Raw genomic sequence first — 22,003 nt, 5'->3', positions numbered from 1 at the left:
CTGTCGATATGGATGTAAATTCAGTTTTTACTTACTGCGACAGTATGGGCCAAACATGATAATTACTATTATAAAAAAAATGCTATAAACTGCCTGTAATATACAATTAGAAATAAGATATCAGATCACCTGAAGTTTGTTCTTGTAGTAATCTATTTATTTATTTTATCTTGTGCTCTCATGTTATCGCCATTATTATTCAAATACTTGCCCTTATATCGACTTTAATACATGTAAAGAACAACAAATTACATCTCTGTACAAAGTAGGCCTATGCCATATCTTTCTGTCAAGATCTTTGTTACAAGCAACAGTAGTAAAGCGCATGCTGGATTCTGGAAAAGTCTCGCTGTCAAAGTGTAAATTAATATAGTTTGTGTGGAAGTGTGTGTACTGATATAACTACTTGACATCAAAATGGAGGCAGACAGATGGACACTAACCGAAAAAAGCCACCTATACTGTCGCAGTAAGTAAAAGCTGAATTTACATCCATATCGACAGATAAGCTATAGTCATGGCGATACATTAAAGTGTGACCCATCTTTCTGCCATAGAGCCAGCACCCAGCATTATGCCACTACCAGTAATGATGTAACTTCCTGAACCCATCTGAAGATGAACCTGAAAAGGTTCGAAAACCGGTTCATGGAATATAACATAATTATTCAAAAAAGTGACTGGTTGTAGTTCTGTATAACTTATTTACAAACTGTTGTAATCCTATTTGACAGATTTTCAGTCGTTAATCTTGTGACTTTCTCGCGACCTATGTCCTCATTTATTTGCTGGATTATTCTAATCTCTGTCTTCCCCTACAGTTTTTACCCTTTGCAGCTCCTACTAGTACCATGGAAGTTATACCCTGGTGTCTTAACAGGTGTCCTGTCATCTGTTACTTCCTCTTGTCAGTGTTTTCCATATATTCATTTCCTCGCCGATTCTGCGGAGAACCTTGTCATTCCTTACATTATCAGTACACCTAATTTTCAACATTCTTCTGTAGAACTACCTCTCAAACGCTTCGATTGTCAGTGCCCGTATCCAGCGTAATGGTGCTTCTGAGGTACCACCTCCATGCCGATCCGGCTAGCTGCGCGATCTAACTCGCTGTTTCCCGAGTAGGAAGGTGTGCCGATCCTCGGGACGAATCTAGCACCCAAACATTTGGGTTTACACTCGTCTGGTATGAGACGTTCCCCGGGGGGGGGGGGGGGGGGGGCCTCCAATGGGGGCCGAACCGCACAATAATCCTGGGTTCGATGTGGGGCGGCGGTGGGGTGGGTGGACTGCTATGGCCTGTTGTGAGGTTGTGTACCACTGAGTGGTTTCTAGGTGCCCAGTTTGATACATACGTACACGTATACCAACTCCATATTCCTCAAGGACAGTGGTCGGCCTAGTAGTGTTCACACCGACGCGACGAATTGCTTACGGGTAGTAATCACTTGTGTGCGGGTGTACGTTATACAGATTGTCATACGAAAGGCAGCTGGTGAGTGGCCTGTGGTCAGCTTCACCATGGCTCCAGACAAATGGCAGAACAACCACGTACAACTAAACAAACAGTGAGAAACAGTGGGAGAATACTCCCAGTCGCGTATGGGAAGCAAAATTAAATAAATCAGAGGGAGTTTCGGAATGGGGCTATCTGAGAACTGCAGTGGTGCAAATAAGCCACTGATACATAAAACATAACTGTGTATAACACAGTGTGGCAGTCGTTCGAGACTTAAATAGTTAAATGACCATATGGTCAGGTGTAGACCTAATCTCATTATGTTACACTGATATAACTTACGCCTCTTAGCTAACATTCATTAACTGCGTGTGTCCTACTCTGAGATGCAAAAACAATAAATTTAAATTTACTGTGAAGTCAAAACCAATAAAGCTGTACTCATATACGCGTACTCGATCTGTGCCTTTACTCAAACATGCAAGAACGAGGATCAAGAAAATTAAACATACATCATTCTCTGCCATTAGATACAACTACCACAGGTATTAGTACAAATGTTGTTGAAAAATACGTGTCAATGAGCCTAAAAGTGCACTCAATTGCTCGAAATGCACTGAGATGCCCAGTCCATGCAATCCGTGTGATATTGTAAAGAAACCAGCCCCAAATACGCGTACACCGGATGTCAGATTCGAATATAGTGTGGTCTGCGGTTCACAGCAATCACAACAAGGCTTTGCAAATATGGTCACTTCAGAAAGTTACATGATAATTAAATTAGTAACCAGAAACCAAGAAACATGGCAAACGCGTTGAATGAATGGGAACGTATATGACTACTATCTTAAAAATAAACAGAAAAAATGTAGGATGTGTAGCAAACATTACATTTAACTACAAGTTGTAGAAGATCGACAAGTTACAACACTACAGTTGGAACAGCATTTTGATTTAAAGAAAAAACATTACACAACTTTTATAATTGAAAGTCTGATCGTATTTATTAGTCTGTTTCAGAAATACCTTCTTTGGTTGCACCTCACCTCATTGCAGGATCCCGAGATAATGTGGTGATGATTACGCGCGATGTTAATATTTGACGATTCTGCGTTGAAAATATGTCCACATCTTTTGTATAAATATTCCAAGCAATCTTATGACTCCCACCCCGTCACAGCTATCGTTGGGACCATCAAAGCACAGTCTTCGAAAGGTTCAAATCTGATATTGTCCGCATTCGTCGTTTTACCAGTGACCCACCGATTCGCTTCCATTACATACGCGAAAATTTTCTTAGTTCCTCCACTATTAAAAGTGCAGCGCATAGTTAATTCAATATTAATCACTATTTTTATGCATTTGATGTTGATAAGGTGCACATATTAACTTAAATGTTTTGTCTGTATCTTTACGCAAGGAAATTCAACCCACCAGCCACGCTATCACGTCAGCAGTCAGCGTCCCTTATTCGATTGTTTAGTTTCGATATTCGAAAACAGGCTCTCCTTCAGAAAAGATATATACACGAACATTGATCATTTATGTTCTTGTAATATTTGAATGTATTGACATTTATTGCTAAAAATAATTAATAAACATAATAAAAAGAACAAATTATTTATATAATTTCACTAAAGATCGACCTTTACATATAGAACTGTTCTAGAAAGGAATATACTGGCAAATATGAACAAGCAGTTACGTAGGAACGAGTAGTGCAAAACCCTGGACGTGACTGACAGATGTGGAATAAAAAAATAGCTAGGTACAAAACAGTTACATTTACACCGACCTACAGATTTAACTTAGTTACTGCTATTTCATTTGCCATCTCCAATAAAATATCAAACAAAGAATATTTCAATACGATACTGGACGTGTTACACTCTGCTGTAATCTTGCGGTGTTTCGTACGTTTGTATAATCTTATTTAGATCTTCATCATCTGCAGTGCCGTCTCTGGTACAATGAAGTCGTGTATTATGCAACAGATCTGTAAAAAAAACCTCTTTCGCATACTCAGTTTGTATCTCTAGTGGACGATACAGAATTTACCATTTATTAGATAAAATCTCGAAAATACGTTCGTTGAATAGTCGCGCACAGCTAATTATGTAACGTCTTCTCGTATATGTTTCTGTTAGATGCAAAAGTCTTTGGAGACCGAAGAATCAGTGTACTTCCCATTAAGCTTCAATAAAAATGGAGATGAATTTGTAATCGCATCACAAATAGCAAGCAACGCAATGCCAATATATCTCTTGCAAAATTAAACACAGTGGTCCGCTCTGAACTGCGTTGGTGATCCTTATCTTCTTTCCAGAGACAGCATCTATACAGGTAGGGATGTTGCTGCTTGCCAAATGTTGCTGCAATATTTTTGTAAAATTCCTCTGTAGGTTTCCATAACCATATGTCGATCGTTTTGCGACATCGGTTACACCAAACGTGGCTCTCTATAGCACAAACAATACTGCAATCATCTCGCAGGTTTAAATCGACAATTTGGTACTCCGAGACTACGTACCAGAAAGTAAGAAGTCTTTTGGTTATTTTCAGATTTTTCAATCCCAAGTAAAGGAAAAAAATGTAAAGGACTGCTACTTCTGAGACATAAAGTGACTGAAAAATGAATGAAGCCCGCTCTGCCTCCTAGAGGACCGTCATACATATTTTTTAAACATCTCAACTTTCGTAAAGGGCAACAGAATATGGTGCTATTGCTTCCAACATTGAACATCTTACTGACCCAATGACTGCATAATCACAGCATCAACGCCACCACAAAGTAATCGATCTTGCAACAAGGAAAGAATCCAAAGAGATTAAACTGGTTTGGAAATTATTTACGTTCTATTCAGCTTACAGTCATTCCTAAGTGATTTACAATAGATAACTATTCCACACAGAATGCCAAAATAGATATCATTACACCTGTTCATATTTTCAACCTCAAACACGTTTCCACAACTACAAGCAACTTCATGCGATTCTTCGCATTCCCGAGTAAGTAACACTGACCCCAGCAGCTCATTGTACAATCAAGTTCGCGATTATCACTCCATATTCACAGAGGTTCGTCCTTCGATGTCTCAACTGTATCCTTAAGACACCACGTCACAAGATTCTAATGGCGCTGAATCATTTCCGTCATTTTCTTACACATACGCATTTAAATGCACTTTAAAAAATTAAGTAGTGTTTGTTCTTTTGTACAGTATAAAAAATTACATGAGCTGAATAACTTTAGAAAAATTATGTTGACAATAAGAAGTGTGCGTAATAAACTTGCTGTGGCTAACAACTATGAACTAGGAAGTTCACTCAGGCCTAAGAACAAGGCGGAACAATGGAGTTTAGTGCCTCTTCAACCTCCGTTTGGGCGACTGCCTCGGCGGTAATAAATTTCACTCTGCATATTATTTTGTCAAAGTTTAAGCGTGAAAAAAAAGCAGCACATGCAGTTCTAAATTTTCAAAGTTACTTCTCTACGTGTTCTACATCTACATCTACATCCACACTCCGCAAACCACCTGACGTTGTGTGGCGGAGGGTACCCTGAGTACCTCTATCGGTTCTCCCTTCTATTCCAGTCTCGTATTGTTCGTGGAAAGAAGGATTGTCGGTATGCTTCTGTGTGGGCTCTAATCTCTCTGATTTTATCCTCATGGTCTCTTCGCAAGATATACGTAGGAGGGAGCAATATACTGCTTGACTCTTCGGTGAAGGTATGTTCTCGAAACTTTAACAAAAGCCCGTACCGAGCTACTGAGCGTCTCTCCTGCAGAGTCTTCCATTGGAGTTTATCTATCATCTCCGTAACGCATACGCGATTACTAAATGATCCTGTAACGAAGCGCGCTACTCTCCGTTGGACCTTCTCTATCTCTTCTATCAACCCTATCTGGTACGGATCCCACACTGCTGAGCAGTATTCAAGCAGTGGGCGAACAAGCGTACTGTAAACTATTTCCTTTGTTATCGGATTGCATTTCCTTAGGATTCTTCCAATGAATCTCAGTCTGGCATCTGCTTTACCGACGATCAACTTTATATGATCATTCCATTTTAAATCATTCCTAATGCGTACTCCCAGATAATTTATGGAGTTAACTGCTTCCAGTTGCTGACCTGGTGTTCAGTATCATTAGAGTGGTGCATAATTAATCAGCATAACATAATATAAATTTTATGCTATGAGAGCAGTATCGTCCAAACGCACATGAAAGGAAGGAAGATCAGGGCTTAATGTTCCGTTGACGACGAAGTCATTAGAGACTCATTAGAGACAGCACCATTCTCGGTGTACCACGTCGCAATTTATGGTCAGCGCAAGACCAGTTGTTGGACCAACCTCGGGATATGTTCACTCGTCACATTAGCCAACGACAAAGTCCCTTTATACCAGCGACGTCTTCACTCTCTCGCCTGTGCCGCGGTTACATTTCGCTTTCTGTGGCGCTAGCTTATTCGTTCGAGTCAACTTGCAACATTGCCTTAGTGGAACTTTATGTTCTAAAATATTCACAAACTTGCTCACATTCAGTTTTCGTACACCTTCTAATACACTGAAGAGCTAAAGAAACCGGTACACCTGCTTAATATCGTGTAGGGACCCCGCGAGCACGCAGAAGTGTCACAACACGACGTAGCATGGATTCGACTAATGTCAGAAGTAATGCTGGAGGTAACGGACACCATAAATCCGGAAGGGTACGAGGGGGTCGAGATCTCTTCTCAACAGCAAGTTGCAAAGCATCTCTGATATGCTCAATAACGATCATATGATCATGTATGGGGTTCTGGTGGCCAACGGAAGTGTTTAAACTCAGAGTTTAAACTTCTGGAGCCACTCTGAAGCACTTCTGGACGTGTGGGATGTTGCATTGTCCTCCTAGAATTGCCCAAGTCCGGCGGAATGTACAATGAACATTAATGGATGCAGGTGATCCGACAGAATGCTTACATACGTGTCACCTATCAGAGTCGTATCTAGACATATTAAGGGTCCCATATCACTCCAACCGCACACCCCCCACCCTCCCCCCACACCATTACTGAGCCTCCACTAACTTTAACAGTCCCCTGCTAACATGCAGGATCCACGGATTGATGAGGTCTCCATACCCGTACACGTCCATCCGCTCGATACAATTTGAAACGAGGCCCGTCCGACCAGGCAACATGTTTCCAGCCTTCATAAGTCCAAAAATGGTTCAAATGGCTCTGAGCACTATGGGACATAACATCTGAGGTCATCAGTCCCCTAGAACTGAGACCTACTTAAACCTAACTAACCTAAGGACATGACACACATCCATGCCCGAGGCAGGATGCGAACCTGCGACCGTAGCAGTCGCGCGGTTCCAGACTGAAGCGCCTAGAACCGCTCGGCCATTGCGGCCGGCCATCATCAGTCCTATGTCGGTGTTGACGGGCCCAGGCGAGGCGTAAAGCTTTGTGTCGTGCAGTCGTCAAGTTTACACAAGTGGGCCTGCAGCTCCGAAAGCCCATATCGATGATGTTCCGTTGAATGGTTCGCACGCTGACACTTATTGATGGCCCACCGTTGGATCCGCAGCAATTTGCAGAAGGCTTACACTTCTGTCACGCTGAACGAGTCCTTTCAGTCGTCGTTGGTCCCGTTCTTGCACGATCTTTTTCTGGCCGCAGCGATGTCGCAGATTTGATGTTTTACTGCATTTCTGATATTCACGGTACAATCTTGAAATAGTCGTAGGGGAAAATTCCCACTTCATCGCTACCTCGGAGATGCTGTGTCCCATCGCTCGTGCGCCGACCATAATACCACGTTCAAACTCAATTAAATCTTAATAACCCGCCATTGTAGCAGCAGTAACAGATCTAACAACTGCACCAGACACTTGTTATATATAGACGATGGCGACCGCAGCGCCGTATTCTGCTTGTTTACATATCTCTGTACTTGAATATGCATGCCTATACCAGTTTCTTTGACGTTTCAGTACAGTATGAGACTTATGAATGAGTATGATTAACGATGCAAAAGTACGAATACCGCTAAATAGCAGTTAAGAAAACTTGTGTTTTTAGTAATGAGATTAAGGCAATAATTTACAGTGGTGTTAATGTGAGCTACACACAGTGTAGTCATCACAAACAGTTCGATTTAGGGAAATCAGGCGTACTCGAGAAGCAATTTAGCACTGCGGTTAGTAATGGAGGGCAAATTCAGTAAAAACAAGGAAGCATATCTTGCATTTGTAGACTGCAGAAGGGTTTTCGTTATTTGGAATCGCTTTCAGGTATTTTATTATCAACTACTGGGACAGAAGCCTTACGCATCCTCTTTGTGCAACGCAGACTGCTGTAAAACTTCCCGGCAGATTAAAACTACATGGCGGACCGAGACTCAAACTCGGGACTTTTGCCTTTCGCGGACACGTGCTCTACCAACTGAGCAACCAAAGCACGGCTCACCATCCCCCCTCGCAGCTTTACCCCCGCCAATATCTCATGTACTCCCTTGCAAACTTCACAGACGCCCTCCTGCGAAGCATGCAAGACTAGCAATTCAGAGAGAAATAATACTGCAGAGGCGTGGCTTTGCCATAGCCTGAGGATGTTTCCAGAATTAGATTTTCACTCTGCAGCGAAGTGTGCGCTGAAATCAAACTTCTTGGCAGATTAAAATTGTGTACTGGAGCGAGACTCGAACTCAGGATCTTTGACTTTCGCAGGAAAGTGCTCTACCGTTCTGGCCGACAGCATTAGTCGGAATTGAGGTAGTGGTCCAAGAGCCTCGAAGAAGGATACGTATAAAGTACGATAGGGTCACTCAGTCTCGCTGCTGATACACTACTGGCCATTAAAATTGCTAACGAAGATGACGTGCTACAGACGTGAAATTTAACCGACAGGAAGAAGATGCTGTGATATGCAAATGATTAGCGTTTCAGAGCATTCACACAAGGTTGGCGCCGGTGGTGACACTTACAACGTGCTGACATGAGGAAAGTTTCCAACCCATTTCTCATACACAAACAGAAGTTGACCGGCGTTGCCTGGTGAAACGTTGTTGTGATGCCTCGTGTAAGGAGGAGAAATGCGTACCATCACGCATCCGACTCTGATAAAGGTCGGATTGTAGCCTATCGCGATTGCGGTTTATCGTATCGCGACATTGCTGCTCGCGTCGGTCGAGATCCAATGACTGTTAGCAGAATATGGAATCGTTGGGTTCAGGACGGTAATACGGAACGCCGTGCTGGATCCCAACGGCCTCGTATCACTAGCAGTCGAGATGACAGGCATGTTATCCGCATGGCTGTAACGGATCGTGCAGCCACGTCTCGATCCCTGAGTCAACAGATGGGGTCGTTTCCAAGACAACAACCATCTGCACGAACAGTTCGACGACGTTTGCAGCAGCATGGACTATCAGCTCGGAGACCATGGCTGTGGTTACCCTTGACGCTGCATCACAGACAGGAGCGCCTGCGATGGTCTACTCAACGACGAAGCTGCGTGCACGAATGGCAAAACGTCATATTTTCGGATCAATCCAGGTTCTGTTTACAGCATCATGATGGTCGCATCTGTGTTTGGCGACATCGCGGTGAACGCACATTGGAAGCGTGTATTCGTTATCGCCATACTGGCGTATCACCCGGCGTGATGGTATGAGGTGCCATTGGTTACACGTCTCGGTCACCTCTTGTTCGCATTGACGGCACTTTGATCAGTTGACGTTAGATTTCAGATGTGTTACGACCCGTGGCTCTACCCTTCATTCGATCCCTGCGAAACACTACATTTCAGCAGGATAATGCACGACCGCATGTTGCAGGTCCTGTACGGACCTTTCTGGATACAGAAAATGTTCGATTGCTGCCCTGACCAGCACATTCTTCAGATCTCTCACCAATTGAAAACGTCTTGTCAATGGTGGCCAAGCAACTGGCTCGTCACAATACGCCAATCACTACTCTTGATGAACTGTGGTATCGTGTTGGAGCTGCATGGGCAGCTGTACCTGTACACGCCATCCAAGCTCTGTTTGACTCAATGCCTAGGCGTATCAAGGCCGTTATTACGGCCAGAGGTGGTTGTTCTGGGTACAGATTTCTCAGGATCTATGCACCCAAATTGCGTGAAAAGGTAATCACGTGTCAGTTCTAGTATAATATATTTGTCTAATGAATACCCGTTCATTATCTGTATTTCTTGTTGGTGTAGCAATTTTAATGGCCAGTAATGTCAGTAGTGTCAGTGTCGTCGTAACTGCCGTCTGCTTCACGTCTGCTGTGCAGCGAGCTACCTTAATTTAAGTATTAACTGTATTTTTCTTAGTTGTCACTTCTTCTTCCGTGTGTTTTTGCTTTTAGGAAGCTTTAATTGTCGAGTGCCAGTAATAGTGTTCCATAGATTTCGTGTTTGTTTTGAATACAGTCAGAGAGAGTCCCTTTAGTCAACCATAGTGCCAGTAGTGCTAGTGTTTGTTTTCAATACAGTCCAGAGACAGGTAGTGCTTTTTTCATTGTTTTCTACAAGAAGTGGCTAGCAATCAGTTTAGTCAACAATCAGCCGCCTTTAGTGAATTAGCAGTCTAGTTAAAAGTTGATTAACTCTCTACAGTAAATTGATTCCTTAGGATAAATAGGATGTGCGACTGCTGTGTAAGGACGCAGGAGGAGCTGGCCACCGTTCGCGAACAGCTGAGCGTGTTGATGGCCGCGGTCAGCCGTCTTCAGGCTGCTGCCTCGGAGTGTAGCAGCAGTGGGGAGTCTGGTGCGTCGCAAGGTACACCCCAGGTGTTACATGCTTCACCCACTGTCCCTGCTGTCGAGACATCTTCGCGGGTACCGGGCGCGGTTGGGCCACCCTCTCCCCAAGGGGAGCGGCGGGTTCAGCGGCGTTTGCGGCGCACGAGGCGGAGGGTCAATGTGGAGGCTGGCCGTGTGGCATCGCCCGCTTTGCCTGTGAGTGGACATGTGGCTGCTCCTTCAGCAAGGTCCGAGCAGGCACACGGGGGGGGGGGGGGGTTATTAGTTATTGGGAGCTCCAACGTTAGGCGGGTGATGGAGCCCCTTAGGGAAATAGCGGAAAGGTCGGGGAAGAACGACAGTGTTCACTCTGTCTGCTTGCCGGGGGGTCTCATCCGAGATGTGGAGGAGGCCCTACCGGCGGCGATAGAGAGCTCTGGGTGCACCCGACTGCAAATTGTTGCTCATGTCGGCACCAATTACTCCTGCCGTCTGGGTTCAGAGGTCATCCTCAGTTCGTACAGGCGGTTGGTGGAATTGGAGAAGGCGGAAAGCCTCGCTCGCGGGGTGGAATCTGAGCTAACTATTCGTAGTATCGTTCCCAGAACCGATCGTGGTCCTCTGCTTTGGAGCCGAGTGGAAGGCTTAAACCAGAGGCTCAGACGAATCTGGGGTGCAAATTTCTCGACCTCCGCTATCGGGTGGAGAAATGTAGGGTCCCACTGAATAGGTCAGGCGTGCACTACACGCCGGAAGCGGCTACAAGGGTAGCGGGGTACGTGTGGAGTGCACATGGGGGTTTTTTAGGTTAGAGAATTACCTCCCTAGACCCGACAAGACGCCTCCTGAGACGCGGTAAGGTAGGAGTAGGCAAAATGCAACAGGGAATAACAATATTAATGTGCTAATAGTAAACTGCAGGAGCGTCTATAGAAAGGTCCCAGAACTGCTCTCATTAATAAACGGTCACAACGCCAATTTAGTACTAGGGACAGAAAGTTGGCTGGAACCAGACGTAAACAGTAATGAAATCCTAAACTCAGATTGGAATGTATACCGCAGAGACAGGCTGGACAGTGAAGGGGGAGGCGTGTTTATAGAGATAAGAAGTGCAATAGTATCGAAGGAAATTGACGGAGATCCGAAATGTGAAATGATTTGGGTGAAGGTCACGGTTAAAGCAGGCTCAGATATGGTAATTGGATGTGTCAATAGGCCCCCTGGCTCAGCAACTGTTGTGGCTGAGCACCTGAAGGATAATTTGGAAAATATTTCGAGTAGATTTCCCCACCATGTTATAGTTCTGGGTTGAGATTTTAATTTGCCGGATATAGACTGGGAGACTCAAACGTTCTTAACGGGTGGCAGGGACAAAGAATCCAGTGAAATTTTTAAGTGCTTTATCTGAAAACTACCTTGAGCAGTTAAACAGAGGACCGACTCGTGGCGATAACATATTAGACCTTCTGGTGACAAACAGACCCGAACTATTTGAAACAGTTAATGCAGAACAGGGAATCAGTAATCATAAAGCGGTTACGGCATCGATGATTTCAGCCGTAAATAGGAATATTAAAAAAGGTAGGAAGATTTTTCTGATTAGCAAAAGTGACAAAAAGCAGATTACAGAGTATCTGACGGCTCAGCACCAAAGTTTTGTCTCAAGTACAGATGGTGTTGAGGATCAGTGGACAAAGTTCAAAACCATCGTACAATATGCTTTAGATGAGTATGTGCCAAGCAAGATCGTAAGAGATGGAAAAGAGCCACCGTGGTACAACAACCGAGTTAGAAAACTGCTGCGGAAGCAAAGGGAACTTCACAGCAAACATAAACATAGCCAAAGCCTTGCAGACAAACAAAAATTACGCGAAGCCAAATGTAGTGTGAGGAGGGCTATGCGAGAGGCGTTCAATGAATTCGAAAGCAAAGTTCTATGTACTGACTTGGCAGAAAATCGTAAGAAATTTTGGTCTTATATCGAAGCAGTAGGTAGATCAAAACAAAATGTCCAGACACTCTGTGACCAAAATGGTACTGAACCAGAGGATGACAGACTAAAGGCCGAAATACTAAATGTCTTTTTCCAAAGCTGTTTCAAAAAAATGGTTCAAATGGCTCTGAGCACTATGGGACTCAACTGCTGTGGTCATAAGTCCCCTAGAACTTAGAACTACTTAAACCTAACTAACCTAAGGACAGCACACAACACCCAGCCATCACGAGGCAGAGAAAAAAGCTGTTTCACAGAGGAAGACTGCACTGTAGTTCCTTCTCTAGATTTTCGTACAGATGACAAAATGGTAGATATCGAAATAGACGACAGAGGGATAGAGAAACAATTAAAATCGCTCAAAAGAGGAAAAGCCGCTGGACCTGATGGGATACCAGTTCGATTTTACACAGAGTACGCGAAGGAACTTGCCCCCCTTCTTGCAGCGGTGTACCGTAGGTCTCTAGAAGAGCGTAGCGTTCCAAAGGATTGGAAAAGGGCACAGGTCATCCCCGTTTTCAAGAAGGGACGTCGAACAGATGTGCAGAACTGTAGACCTATATCTCTAATGTCGATCAGTTGTAGAATTTTGGAACACGTATTATGTTCGAGTATAATGACTTTTCTGGAGACTAGAAACCTACTCTGTAGAAATCAGCATGGGTTTCGAAAAAGACGGTCGTGTGAAACCCAGCTCGCGCTATTCGTCCACGAGGCTCAGAAGGCCATAGATACTTCCCAGGGAGATGCCGTGCTTCTTGACTTCCGCAAGGCGTTCGATACAGTTCCCCACAGTCGTTTAATGAACAAAGTAAGAGCATATGGACTATCAGACCAATTGTGTGATTGGATTGAAGAGTTCCTAGATAACAGAACGCAGCATGTTATTCTTAATGGAGAGAAGTCTTCCGAAGTAAGAGTGATTTCAGGTGTGCCGGAGGGGAGTGTCATAGGACCGTTGCTATTCACAATATTCATAAATGATCTTGTGGATAACATCGGAAGTTCACTGAGGCTTTTTGCAGATAACGCTGTGGTGTATCGAGAGGTTGTAACAATGGAAAATTGTACTGAAATGCAGGAGGATCTGCAGCGAATTGACGCATGGTGCAGGGAATGGCAACTGAATCTCAATGTAGACAAGTGTAATGTGCTGTGAATACATAGTAAGATAGATCCCTTATCATTTAGCTACAAAATAGCAGGTCAGCAACTGGAAGCAGTTAATTCCATAAATTATCTGGGAGTACGCATTAGGAGTGATTTAAAATGGAATGATCATATAAAGTTGATCGTCGGTAAAGCAGATGCCAGACTGAGATTCATTGGAAGAATCCTAAGGAAATGCAATCCGAAAACAAAGGAAGTAGGTTACAGTACGCTTGTTCGCCCACTGCTTGAATACTGCTCAGCAGTGTGGGATCCGCACTAGATAGGGTTGATAGAAGAGATAGAGAAGATCCAACGGAGAGCAGCACGCTTCGTTACAGGATCATTTAGTAATCGCGAAAGCGTTACGGAAATTATAAACTCCAATGGAAGACTGCAGGAGAGACGCTCAGTAGCTCGGTACGGGCTTTTGTTAAAGTTTCGAGAACATGCCTTCACCGAAGAGTCAAGCAGTATATTGCTCCCTCCTACGTATATCTCGCAAAGAGACCATGAGGATAAAATCAGAGAGATTAGAGCCCACACAGAAGCATACCGACAATCCTTCTTTCCACGAACAATACGAGACTGGAATAGAAGGGAGAACCGATAGAGGTACTCAGGGTACCCTGCGCCACACACCGTCAGGTGGCTTGCGGAGTATGGATGTAGATGTAGATGAATGTATTTATCTCGAGATAGTCCGTTATTCTCTTCATTGTCTCTTGAACATACGATGATGAGTATGAACAAGAATTGAATCAGATTCCTAATAAAACGGATGGAGTGCTAGCTGATGTACATAAAATGTACATAAACTAAAAGAGCATAAGGTAGCCATGGTGGCTGGCTAAAGGTTATACTTGGACAAGAGACCCTTGAAATCATGGTTGAATGTCGCTGTCTAAGAAATAGAGCAGACAGAATAGGAAGATCCTAGATTGCTATTGTAGCAAGCAGTGCACATGGCCAAAAGGTTTCATTAAAATTAACAGCTGCTAACTTCCCCAACTATAAACTTAAAGACCCAAAAAATATGCGTCATGAGTTATATCTGGGCCACTCCTCTGTAAAGGTGCGAAACCTGGACAGTGAGGCAGACAAAAGAGAAACGATTAAAAGCCTTGACTTTAGGGGAGTCTGTTAAAAATGATAATGATGGCGAATAAGAAACGTAGACATAGTGCAACAGGTTAACGAGATAGAAATGTTAACAAAGAACATGCTGATATGAACAGACAGGATAGTTCGACGTTAATCACGATATGAGTCTTTGATGAAACTGGTAGCTGAAGGGCTCGAGGAAGGAAATAATTGAAAGGGCAGGGCTGGGTATGTGGAAATACGGCAGTTCGTGGTATGATGTGGTATGCAGTAGACCATATCTGGCATTCGACAGAGATGGGAATGCAGTCAATACCAACGTTAGAGGTAATGATCTAAACAACAACAATAACCGAATTCGTGAATAATGAGGTCGCAAATATAGAGGGATACAGTTGATAGTTCCAGTTTCTTGGTATAATACTACGAGTATTAAACTGTAATATAGCCACGAGAGCTTCGGTTAGGAAACTCTCAGCCCATCTGTCGTTGACCATCTCCAGTCGTAGATACAGCAAGGGAAGCTAACTCTTCAAAGTACAGGAGTACCCTTCCCAAGGCTACTCAAGATATGCGTCCTTGCCTCTACAGTCATCTCTAGCAGTAATATTGGGGGAATTCACCACAATGGTTATCAACTGCAATTCTTGCATTTCCCCTTTCACTAAGGGAATTAGAACTGGCAGTGAACTTTTGTAATGATATTCGTCCCTTGTGGCTCAGAGATTATTGGTGTATGTGTAAATATATACTGCCAGAAAAACTGTACATCCTTTTAGAGGTTTACAACAGACTCAAGATTTATTGATGCAACAATGCATATGTAGTACGTGAAAAGATTAAATTTACAGATCAGTAGCACCCGCGGTTCTGAGGTGCCTGTTATCGACCCATGCTGCAATACCCGTGTTAGTATGTTGTGTAGCCACCACGGGCAATGCAGGCGCTCACTCTGGTACCCAGTCGATCGTACAGATATACACTACTGACCATTAAAATTGCTACACCAACAAGAAATGCAGATGAAAACGGGTATTCATGGGACAAATATATTATACTAGAACTGACGCGTGATTACATTTTCACGCAATTTGGGTGCATAGCTCCTGAAAAAGCAGTACCCAGAACAACCACCTCTGTCCGTAATAACGGCCTTGATACGCCTGGGCATTGAGTCAAACAGAACTTGGATGGCGTGTATAGGTACAGCTGCCCGTCCAGTTTCAATACGATACCACAGTTCATCAAGAGTAGTGACTGGCGTATTGTGACGAACCAGTTGCTCGGCCACCATTGACCAGTCGTTTTCAATTGGTGAGAGATCTGGAGAATGCGCTGGCCAGGGCAGCAGTCGAACATTTTCTGTATCCAGAAAGGCCCGTACAGGACCTGCAACATGCGGTCGTGCATTATCCTGCTGAAATGTAGGGTTTCGCAGGGATCGAATGAAGGGTAGAGCCAAGTGTCGTAACACATCTTAAATGTAACGTTCACTGTTCAAAGTGCTGTCATTGTAAACAAGAAGTGACCGAGACGTGTAACCAATGGCACCCCATACCATCACGCCGGGTGATACGTCAGTATGGCGATGACGAATACACGCTACCAATGGGCGTTCACGGCGATGTCGCCAAACACGGATGCGACCATCATGATGCTGTAAAGAGAACCTCGATTGATCCGAAAAAATGACGTTTTGCCATTCGTTCACCCAGGTTCGTCGTCGAGTACACCATCGCAGGCGCTCCTCTCTGTGATGCAGCCATGGTCTCCAAGCTGATAGTCCATGCTGCTGCAAACGTCGTCGAACGGTTCGTGCAGATGGTTGTTGTCTTGCAAACGTCCCGATCTGTTGACTCAGGGATCGAGACGTGGCTGCACGATCCGTTACAGCCATGCGGATAAGATGCCTGTCATCTCGACTGCTAGTGATACGAGGCCGTTGGGATCCAGCACGGCGTTCCGTATTACCGTCCTGAACCCAACGATTCCATATTCTGCTAACAGTCATTGGATCTCGACCAACGCGAGCAGCAATGTCGCGATATGTTAATCCGCTATCGCGATAGGCTACAATCCGACCTTTATCAAAGTCGGAAACGTGATGGTACGCATTTCTCCTCCTTACACGAGGCATCGCAACAACGTTTCACCAGGCAACGCTGGTCAACTGCTGTTTGTGTATGAGAAATGGGTTGGAAACTTTCCTCGTGTCAGCACGTTGCAGGTGTCGCCACAGGCGCCAACCTTGTATGAGCGCTCTGAAAAGCTAATCATTTGCATACCACAGCATCTCTTTTCTGTCGGTTAAATTTCGCGTCTGTAGCACGTCATCTTCGTGGTGTAGCAATTTTAATGGCCAGTAGTGTAAATACTGTCCTGGGATACGTTATGCCACGCCTGCTTCACTTGCTCACGTAGTTCAGTAAGAGTTGTTGGTTGACGAGGCACACAAGTCACTTCTCGTCTCATCATAACCACACGTGCTCGATTGGAGATAAGTCCGTAGTTTGTGCTGGCCAGGAAAGGTGCTGCACGTCTTGCAGAGCAAGCTGAGTTTCACAAGCAGTGTGTGGGGGAGTATTATTCTGTTGGAACAACGCATGTCCTTCCTGTTGCAAGAACAGCAAAAGAACAGATCTAATAACATTCTGCATGTATTGAGCCCCCGGTTAGCGTCCCCTCCGGAAACAGCAAAATTCAACGAGTGTTGGCATCACCTACAGGAACACCAAAGTTCAAAGAATGTTGTAGCTCATCGCAGCACAGACCATAAGGCCTGGGGTGGGGTTAGTGTGTGTTGGACGAATGCACTCTACGAAACAGTGCTCACCCGGTCTACATTGTACGCACAAACGACAGTCACTTGCATGCACGCAGTATCCCATTTCATCACTGAAGACCAAGTGATCTCTGATGGCACCAGTCGAGTCGAAGTGAGTGGAAGATGGGTAAGACGTGTGCATGGCAGTAGACTCACTGCTAATAACCAGTTCGTAACAGTTCGCGATGATACGTTTGGGTTCACAAGCCATCGTATTCGTGGTCTGGTAGTTGTACGATCTGCTACTGATGCCCTTACAATATGACGATCTTGGTGGGCATGTGTGCTGCGTAGAACTCGTCTATGGGTGTGAGAATCTTCACGTGATCGTTGACACCAGCATCTTTGCACAACTGACGTAGCACCTCCAGTCTGTGTGGCAGTTCCCTGAAAGGACCATCCCACCACTACGAAGGCCACAATTTGACCCCTTTCAAGCTTGCACAGTTCGCTAGAGGAAGTACGAGTGCATCTCCGTGGCGTGGTAGCCTGCTTGATCCACACGTTTGCACAACAATGAGCCATCTGGCTGTGAGCATTCCCTATTATGGGGTAGACGCAGTAGGTACTCTGATAGCTATGCCACTAGGCCATCTGTTGGCGGACGACGTTGAAACCATTATAAAAGCTGACCGCTTGTGCAACTTCAATAATCTTTTGTTGTTGTCTTTTGCTTTCCAGCACATCCCAATGTCCGTGTGTTCATCACTCAGGGCGGTCTGCAGAGCTTTAACGAGGCAGCCTATCACGGAGTTCCTCTACTGGGGATTCCCTTCTTCGGCGACCAGCAACATAACGTGGCGAAAATGGTCGACGCCGGCATTGGCATTGAGCTGAAATTCTGGGACGTCACAAAAGACACCATTTCGGACGCCATTCTAAGGCTTATTGGGGACAAAAGGTGAAAACAATATCCCTCTAAAATTGTGTTATTATTAGTAGATTCCTAAGTTCACTAATGTTTTATTATTTACATAAAAACGCTGAAGTGAATTTCGTGACAGTTGCTGGAGTTCGGACGATGCAGCTCTGTAGAATACATTTCATAAGTACGACATATGGTGAGTTTTTGTTGAGAAATAACGTTACTGAAAGCTTTTAAATCTGCAGTAGTCTTAATGGATGGGAAAGGAAATGAGAATAAAAGGCTTGACATCTTTATATAGTACAATCGCAGTTAGGACAATCAGAGGCAATGCACTTGTAAAACTAACAAACCATAATCAGCAGTCTACTCGTTTACTGTAGAGTTGAGATGACTGGACCATCTGTCTAGAATTTCACACAGCTTTGGTGTTTTATGTGGGAGGTACTTTGGTTGGTGATTTGACGTGATGCAATTTGTATACTACAATATCTTTAAAGTTTTTGTTTGGCACTAAGAAACAAAATTGTTTTACTGGTTTGATAACCAATCAGCTACCATTTCGAGGATTGAAAATTGGCAGTTTGGGCAGTAGGAGGGTTGCCATGTCACTTAAGACGTTGGTTTCCGCCAAAGGCACTAAGGAGGACAGATAAATACCAGTAACGCTACGACAGCTCTTTTTTTGTAATCTCTAGCTGCACTTTGACATAGACACAAAATCAATGTACTGTGTCTCGTACCATATTCTGAACAATATCACACAGTGTATATTTGACGACGCCAAATCATTTTCACTGGCATTTATATCGTTCAGTAGGCTCGATACCAAGAGACTTACACAGAAGTCAAAGCCGAAAAGTTTCTTGCTCTATATTACCTCAGATATCGTATCGTCTTATATGGAACTGTCCACATGCTCCCTGAATTATTATGAGCACAGCTAATCACATACTTTATTATAAAAGGGTAAATAAAATGGGCATATTTTTTATACTTGCTCATTTTTCTTGCTTCTAAAACATATTGTTTTCTGTTCAGTTTCTAGAAAACTGTGTCCATGGATGAGGAAGGAGGAACTCACTCTAAAAAGTAATTATGTCTTCATAGGGTTTCCACCTTCTGTTACACAGTTGATCGCAACATGACCAGGTTCTTTCACCGCTCCAATCATAAATCCCTAATGCACCAAACTTTATCCCACTCACCTACGTTTTCATATTTTCCACTTGCCCCGCAACGATCACACTTTTAGTCTCATTGATTCACATAATTTCTCCATGCGACTTACCAAAAGTTAGTTTTCTTGATTTTTCTAGTCACTCTTGAGGACCCAAGTGTGACATATTGTCACTTTTAAGCATCGCAGGAATATTTTATCATCACCCTTCCTTCTTTCAACAGGTTCAGCGAAAACATGAAGCAGTTCTCAGCCGTCTACCGTGAGCATAAGGAAGAGAGCCTTCCTAAAGCCATGTGGTGGATCGAGTATGTACTTCGCCACAACGGGGCTCCACATCTGCGCAGTGCAGCGAAAGATCTTACCTGGTACCAGTACCTGCTGCTAGATGTCATTGCCTTCGTGCTGGCTGTTGTAGTGTCCTCTTGTATAGCTCTGTACTGTATTGCTAGGTTCCTCATCTCCAAACTGTTTAAATCAAAGAAAGTGAAAAGTAATTGAGAACCTAATCTTCTGTTATACAGAAGTCTCTTTGCACACTAATTTATTGAGTGTCTTAAATGAAATGGTGGAACTGATACATGCACAATGATTTGTAAAACATTTCTTGAGATTGTGTCACCTGAAATACAATGTATACAACGTTTTGCTCTCATTTGCATAATGTTATAATTGGGAAAACTATCTCTCCTAAGAGGCATCAAGCGCATTTCCTCTGGGATTTCGAAAGATTTTTTTTCAATTTCGTACTTGTAACGTGTAGCTGATGTCGACGCAAACAAATACTCCCTATTATGTCTTTCACGCGGCTCTCAGAGTCAACGGAAAGCGTCGGTTTGCCTCCTGTTACAAACAAAATCATTTTAAAGCCGAATTTTACGACTCCATTCCAGAGAGCTACCCCATATTAGTCTAGTGCAACTTACGTTTTTTTTTTATCGACGTATATTAAAAGGGTCAGTAAAACAGCACGGTAGTCTTATCAGCGACTGGCACGCCACCCTGCCCATGCTGACTGCTACTGCCATGTAGCAGCACTGCTGAGTCTCTGCTGCAGTAAAAGTTATCTCCGGGTTTTACTGTCCGTGTTAATATCAATGAAACGAAGATTGCAGTAGGCTAATTTGGGACTGCTCTATCGAATGGGCATTAAAATTTAGCTTGAAAAGTGACTTTGTAATATGAAACAAAGCGACACTCTCCGTCGACACTGGGTGTCTCGCAAAAGACATGATGAGCAGTATTTGTTTTGGCTGACTCCACCAACACATATGAAAAACAAAACAGCAAATATCTACCGAAATACCAGAGGAAATTCCGCTTACGAGTCTTAGAAAGGACACACTGTATATATTTTTAGATACTAAATCTAAATGAAATACTTCATCCTTTTCAGGATACTTCATTAAATAAAAACATTCTGAACATTTCGAAATGTGTAGGAGTTTTCTTCGTGTTCTTTCAACTGAGTGAAATCTATTCCCTACAAAACAGCAATTTGCTTATTACCTGAGTAATTTTTTTTGTCTTTAAACTAATCAAATAGATAGTTAGTTGAATTACGTGTACTCATATCACCCAAGAATGAGACCAAAACACAATACAATAACTGTACCTGTGCGAAAGCTGTTGTATGTCCATGTATCGTATAAACAACAAAAGACAAAATGTTATAATTCATACACAGTATTAATAAATTGTTTCAATGTAACTCCTCAAGTTAAGATATTATCAGATTGTGTTTAATAAGGTAAGTATGTCATATTTCCTGGTTGTCGTCTGAACACAGAAATACTTCACACTTTGGTAAAAGTTCTTTTCTTCTCATCTACATTCTAGAAAATTCACGAACACAGCTTAAGTTTGCCAACAAAAGATATCAATTTTCTTTCTTTCTTTCCTTCTTTCTTTCGCTTACGCCACAGTCCCGCAGCGATTGCAGCGTGGGCGTGGTTACAACGGATTTGGCAATGTTAGTGTTAGGGATAGCCGGATGCCCATCCTGCCGCCACCTCGTACCCCCAGGATGGAATGAGTGTACCCCAACTGTCTGCGTCTAGTGTAAATCGTGAAATAGTGCGAGCGTGTTTGAAATGTCTGTGACGCATGTAACTGATGCGGAACGTGGGGACCAGCCCAGTATTCACCTAGCGGGATGTGGAAAACCGCCTAAAAACCACATCCACGCTGGCCGGCACACCAGCCCACGTCGTTAATCCGCAGGGCGGTTTCGCTCCGGGGCCGGTGCGCCTATCCGAATCCAAGAAGCAGCGCGTTAGCGCTCTCGGCTACCCTGGAGGGTTACTGTAAAGATACCAATAACAGAGGAGAAACATTGTTAATAAGTTTTTGTGTTAATGATTTGCTTCCCCGCTTACAATATTTAATCCTTGATCATAGCATTGACTGTTTCCTTCATCTTCATATTCTCTTCCTTTGTCCGCTATTGCAACACAAACTATCGATCAAAACTCTCTGGAAACCCTTATTAATACAAAATTGACCACTAGATATTAAGAGAGGCGAACCCGTAGGTATAAAAGGAGGTGAGGAGAGTTGCACTGTAATCAGAGAAGCAGTAACAACAGAAAGGGTCGGCCAGCAGACCACACTGACTTCGCACGTGTATTGGTCAACAGATGTCATCTCAGTAACAGATCCATCAGAAACACTTCAACC

General features: G+C 43.7%; 1 protein-coding gene across 1 annotated transcript in view; it reads left to right on the top strand.

Annotated features, from left to right (window-relative positions):
• LOC124605617 (UDP-glucosyltransferase 2-like) overlaps positions 1-21,035 on the top strand; it is a 55,215-nt gene extending 34,180 nt beyond the window's left edge. Inside the window, exons 6-7 of the mRNA XM_047137427.1 lie at positions 17,961-18,180; positions 19,549-21,035. Of these exons, the coding sequence (XP_046993383.1) occupies positions 17,961-18,180; positions 19,549-19,825 (497 nt within the window). The 3' untranslated portion in view covers positions 19,826-21,035. The remainder of the gene's footprint in view (positions 1-17,960; positions 18,181-19,548) is intronic.
• Positions 21,036-22,003: the final 968 nt, after the last annotated feature.

This window comes from Schistocerca americana, chromosome 3, assembly GCF_021461395.2.
Source record: "Schistocerca americana isolate TAMUIC-IGC-003095 chromosome 3, iqSchAmer2.1, whole genome shotgun sequence".
Lineage (NCBI taxonomy): Eukaryota > Metazoa > Arthropoda > Insecta > Orthoptera > Acrididae > Schistocerca > Schistocerca americana.
This window is presented reverse-complemented; position numbering and strand designations above follow the sequence as displayed.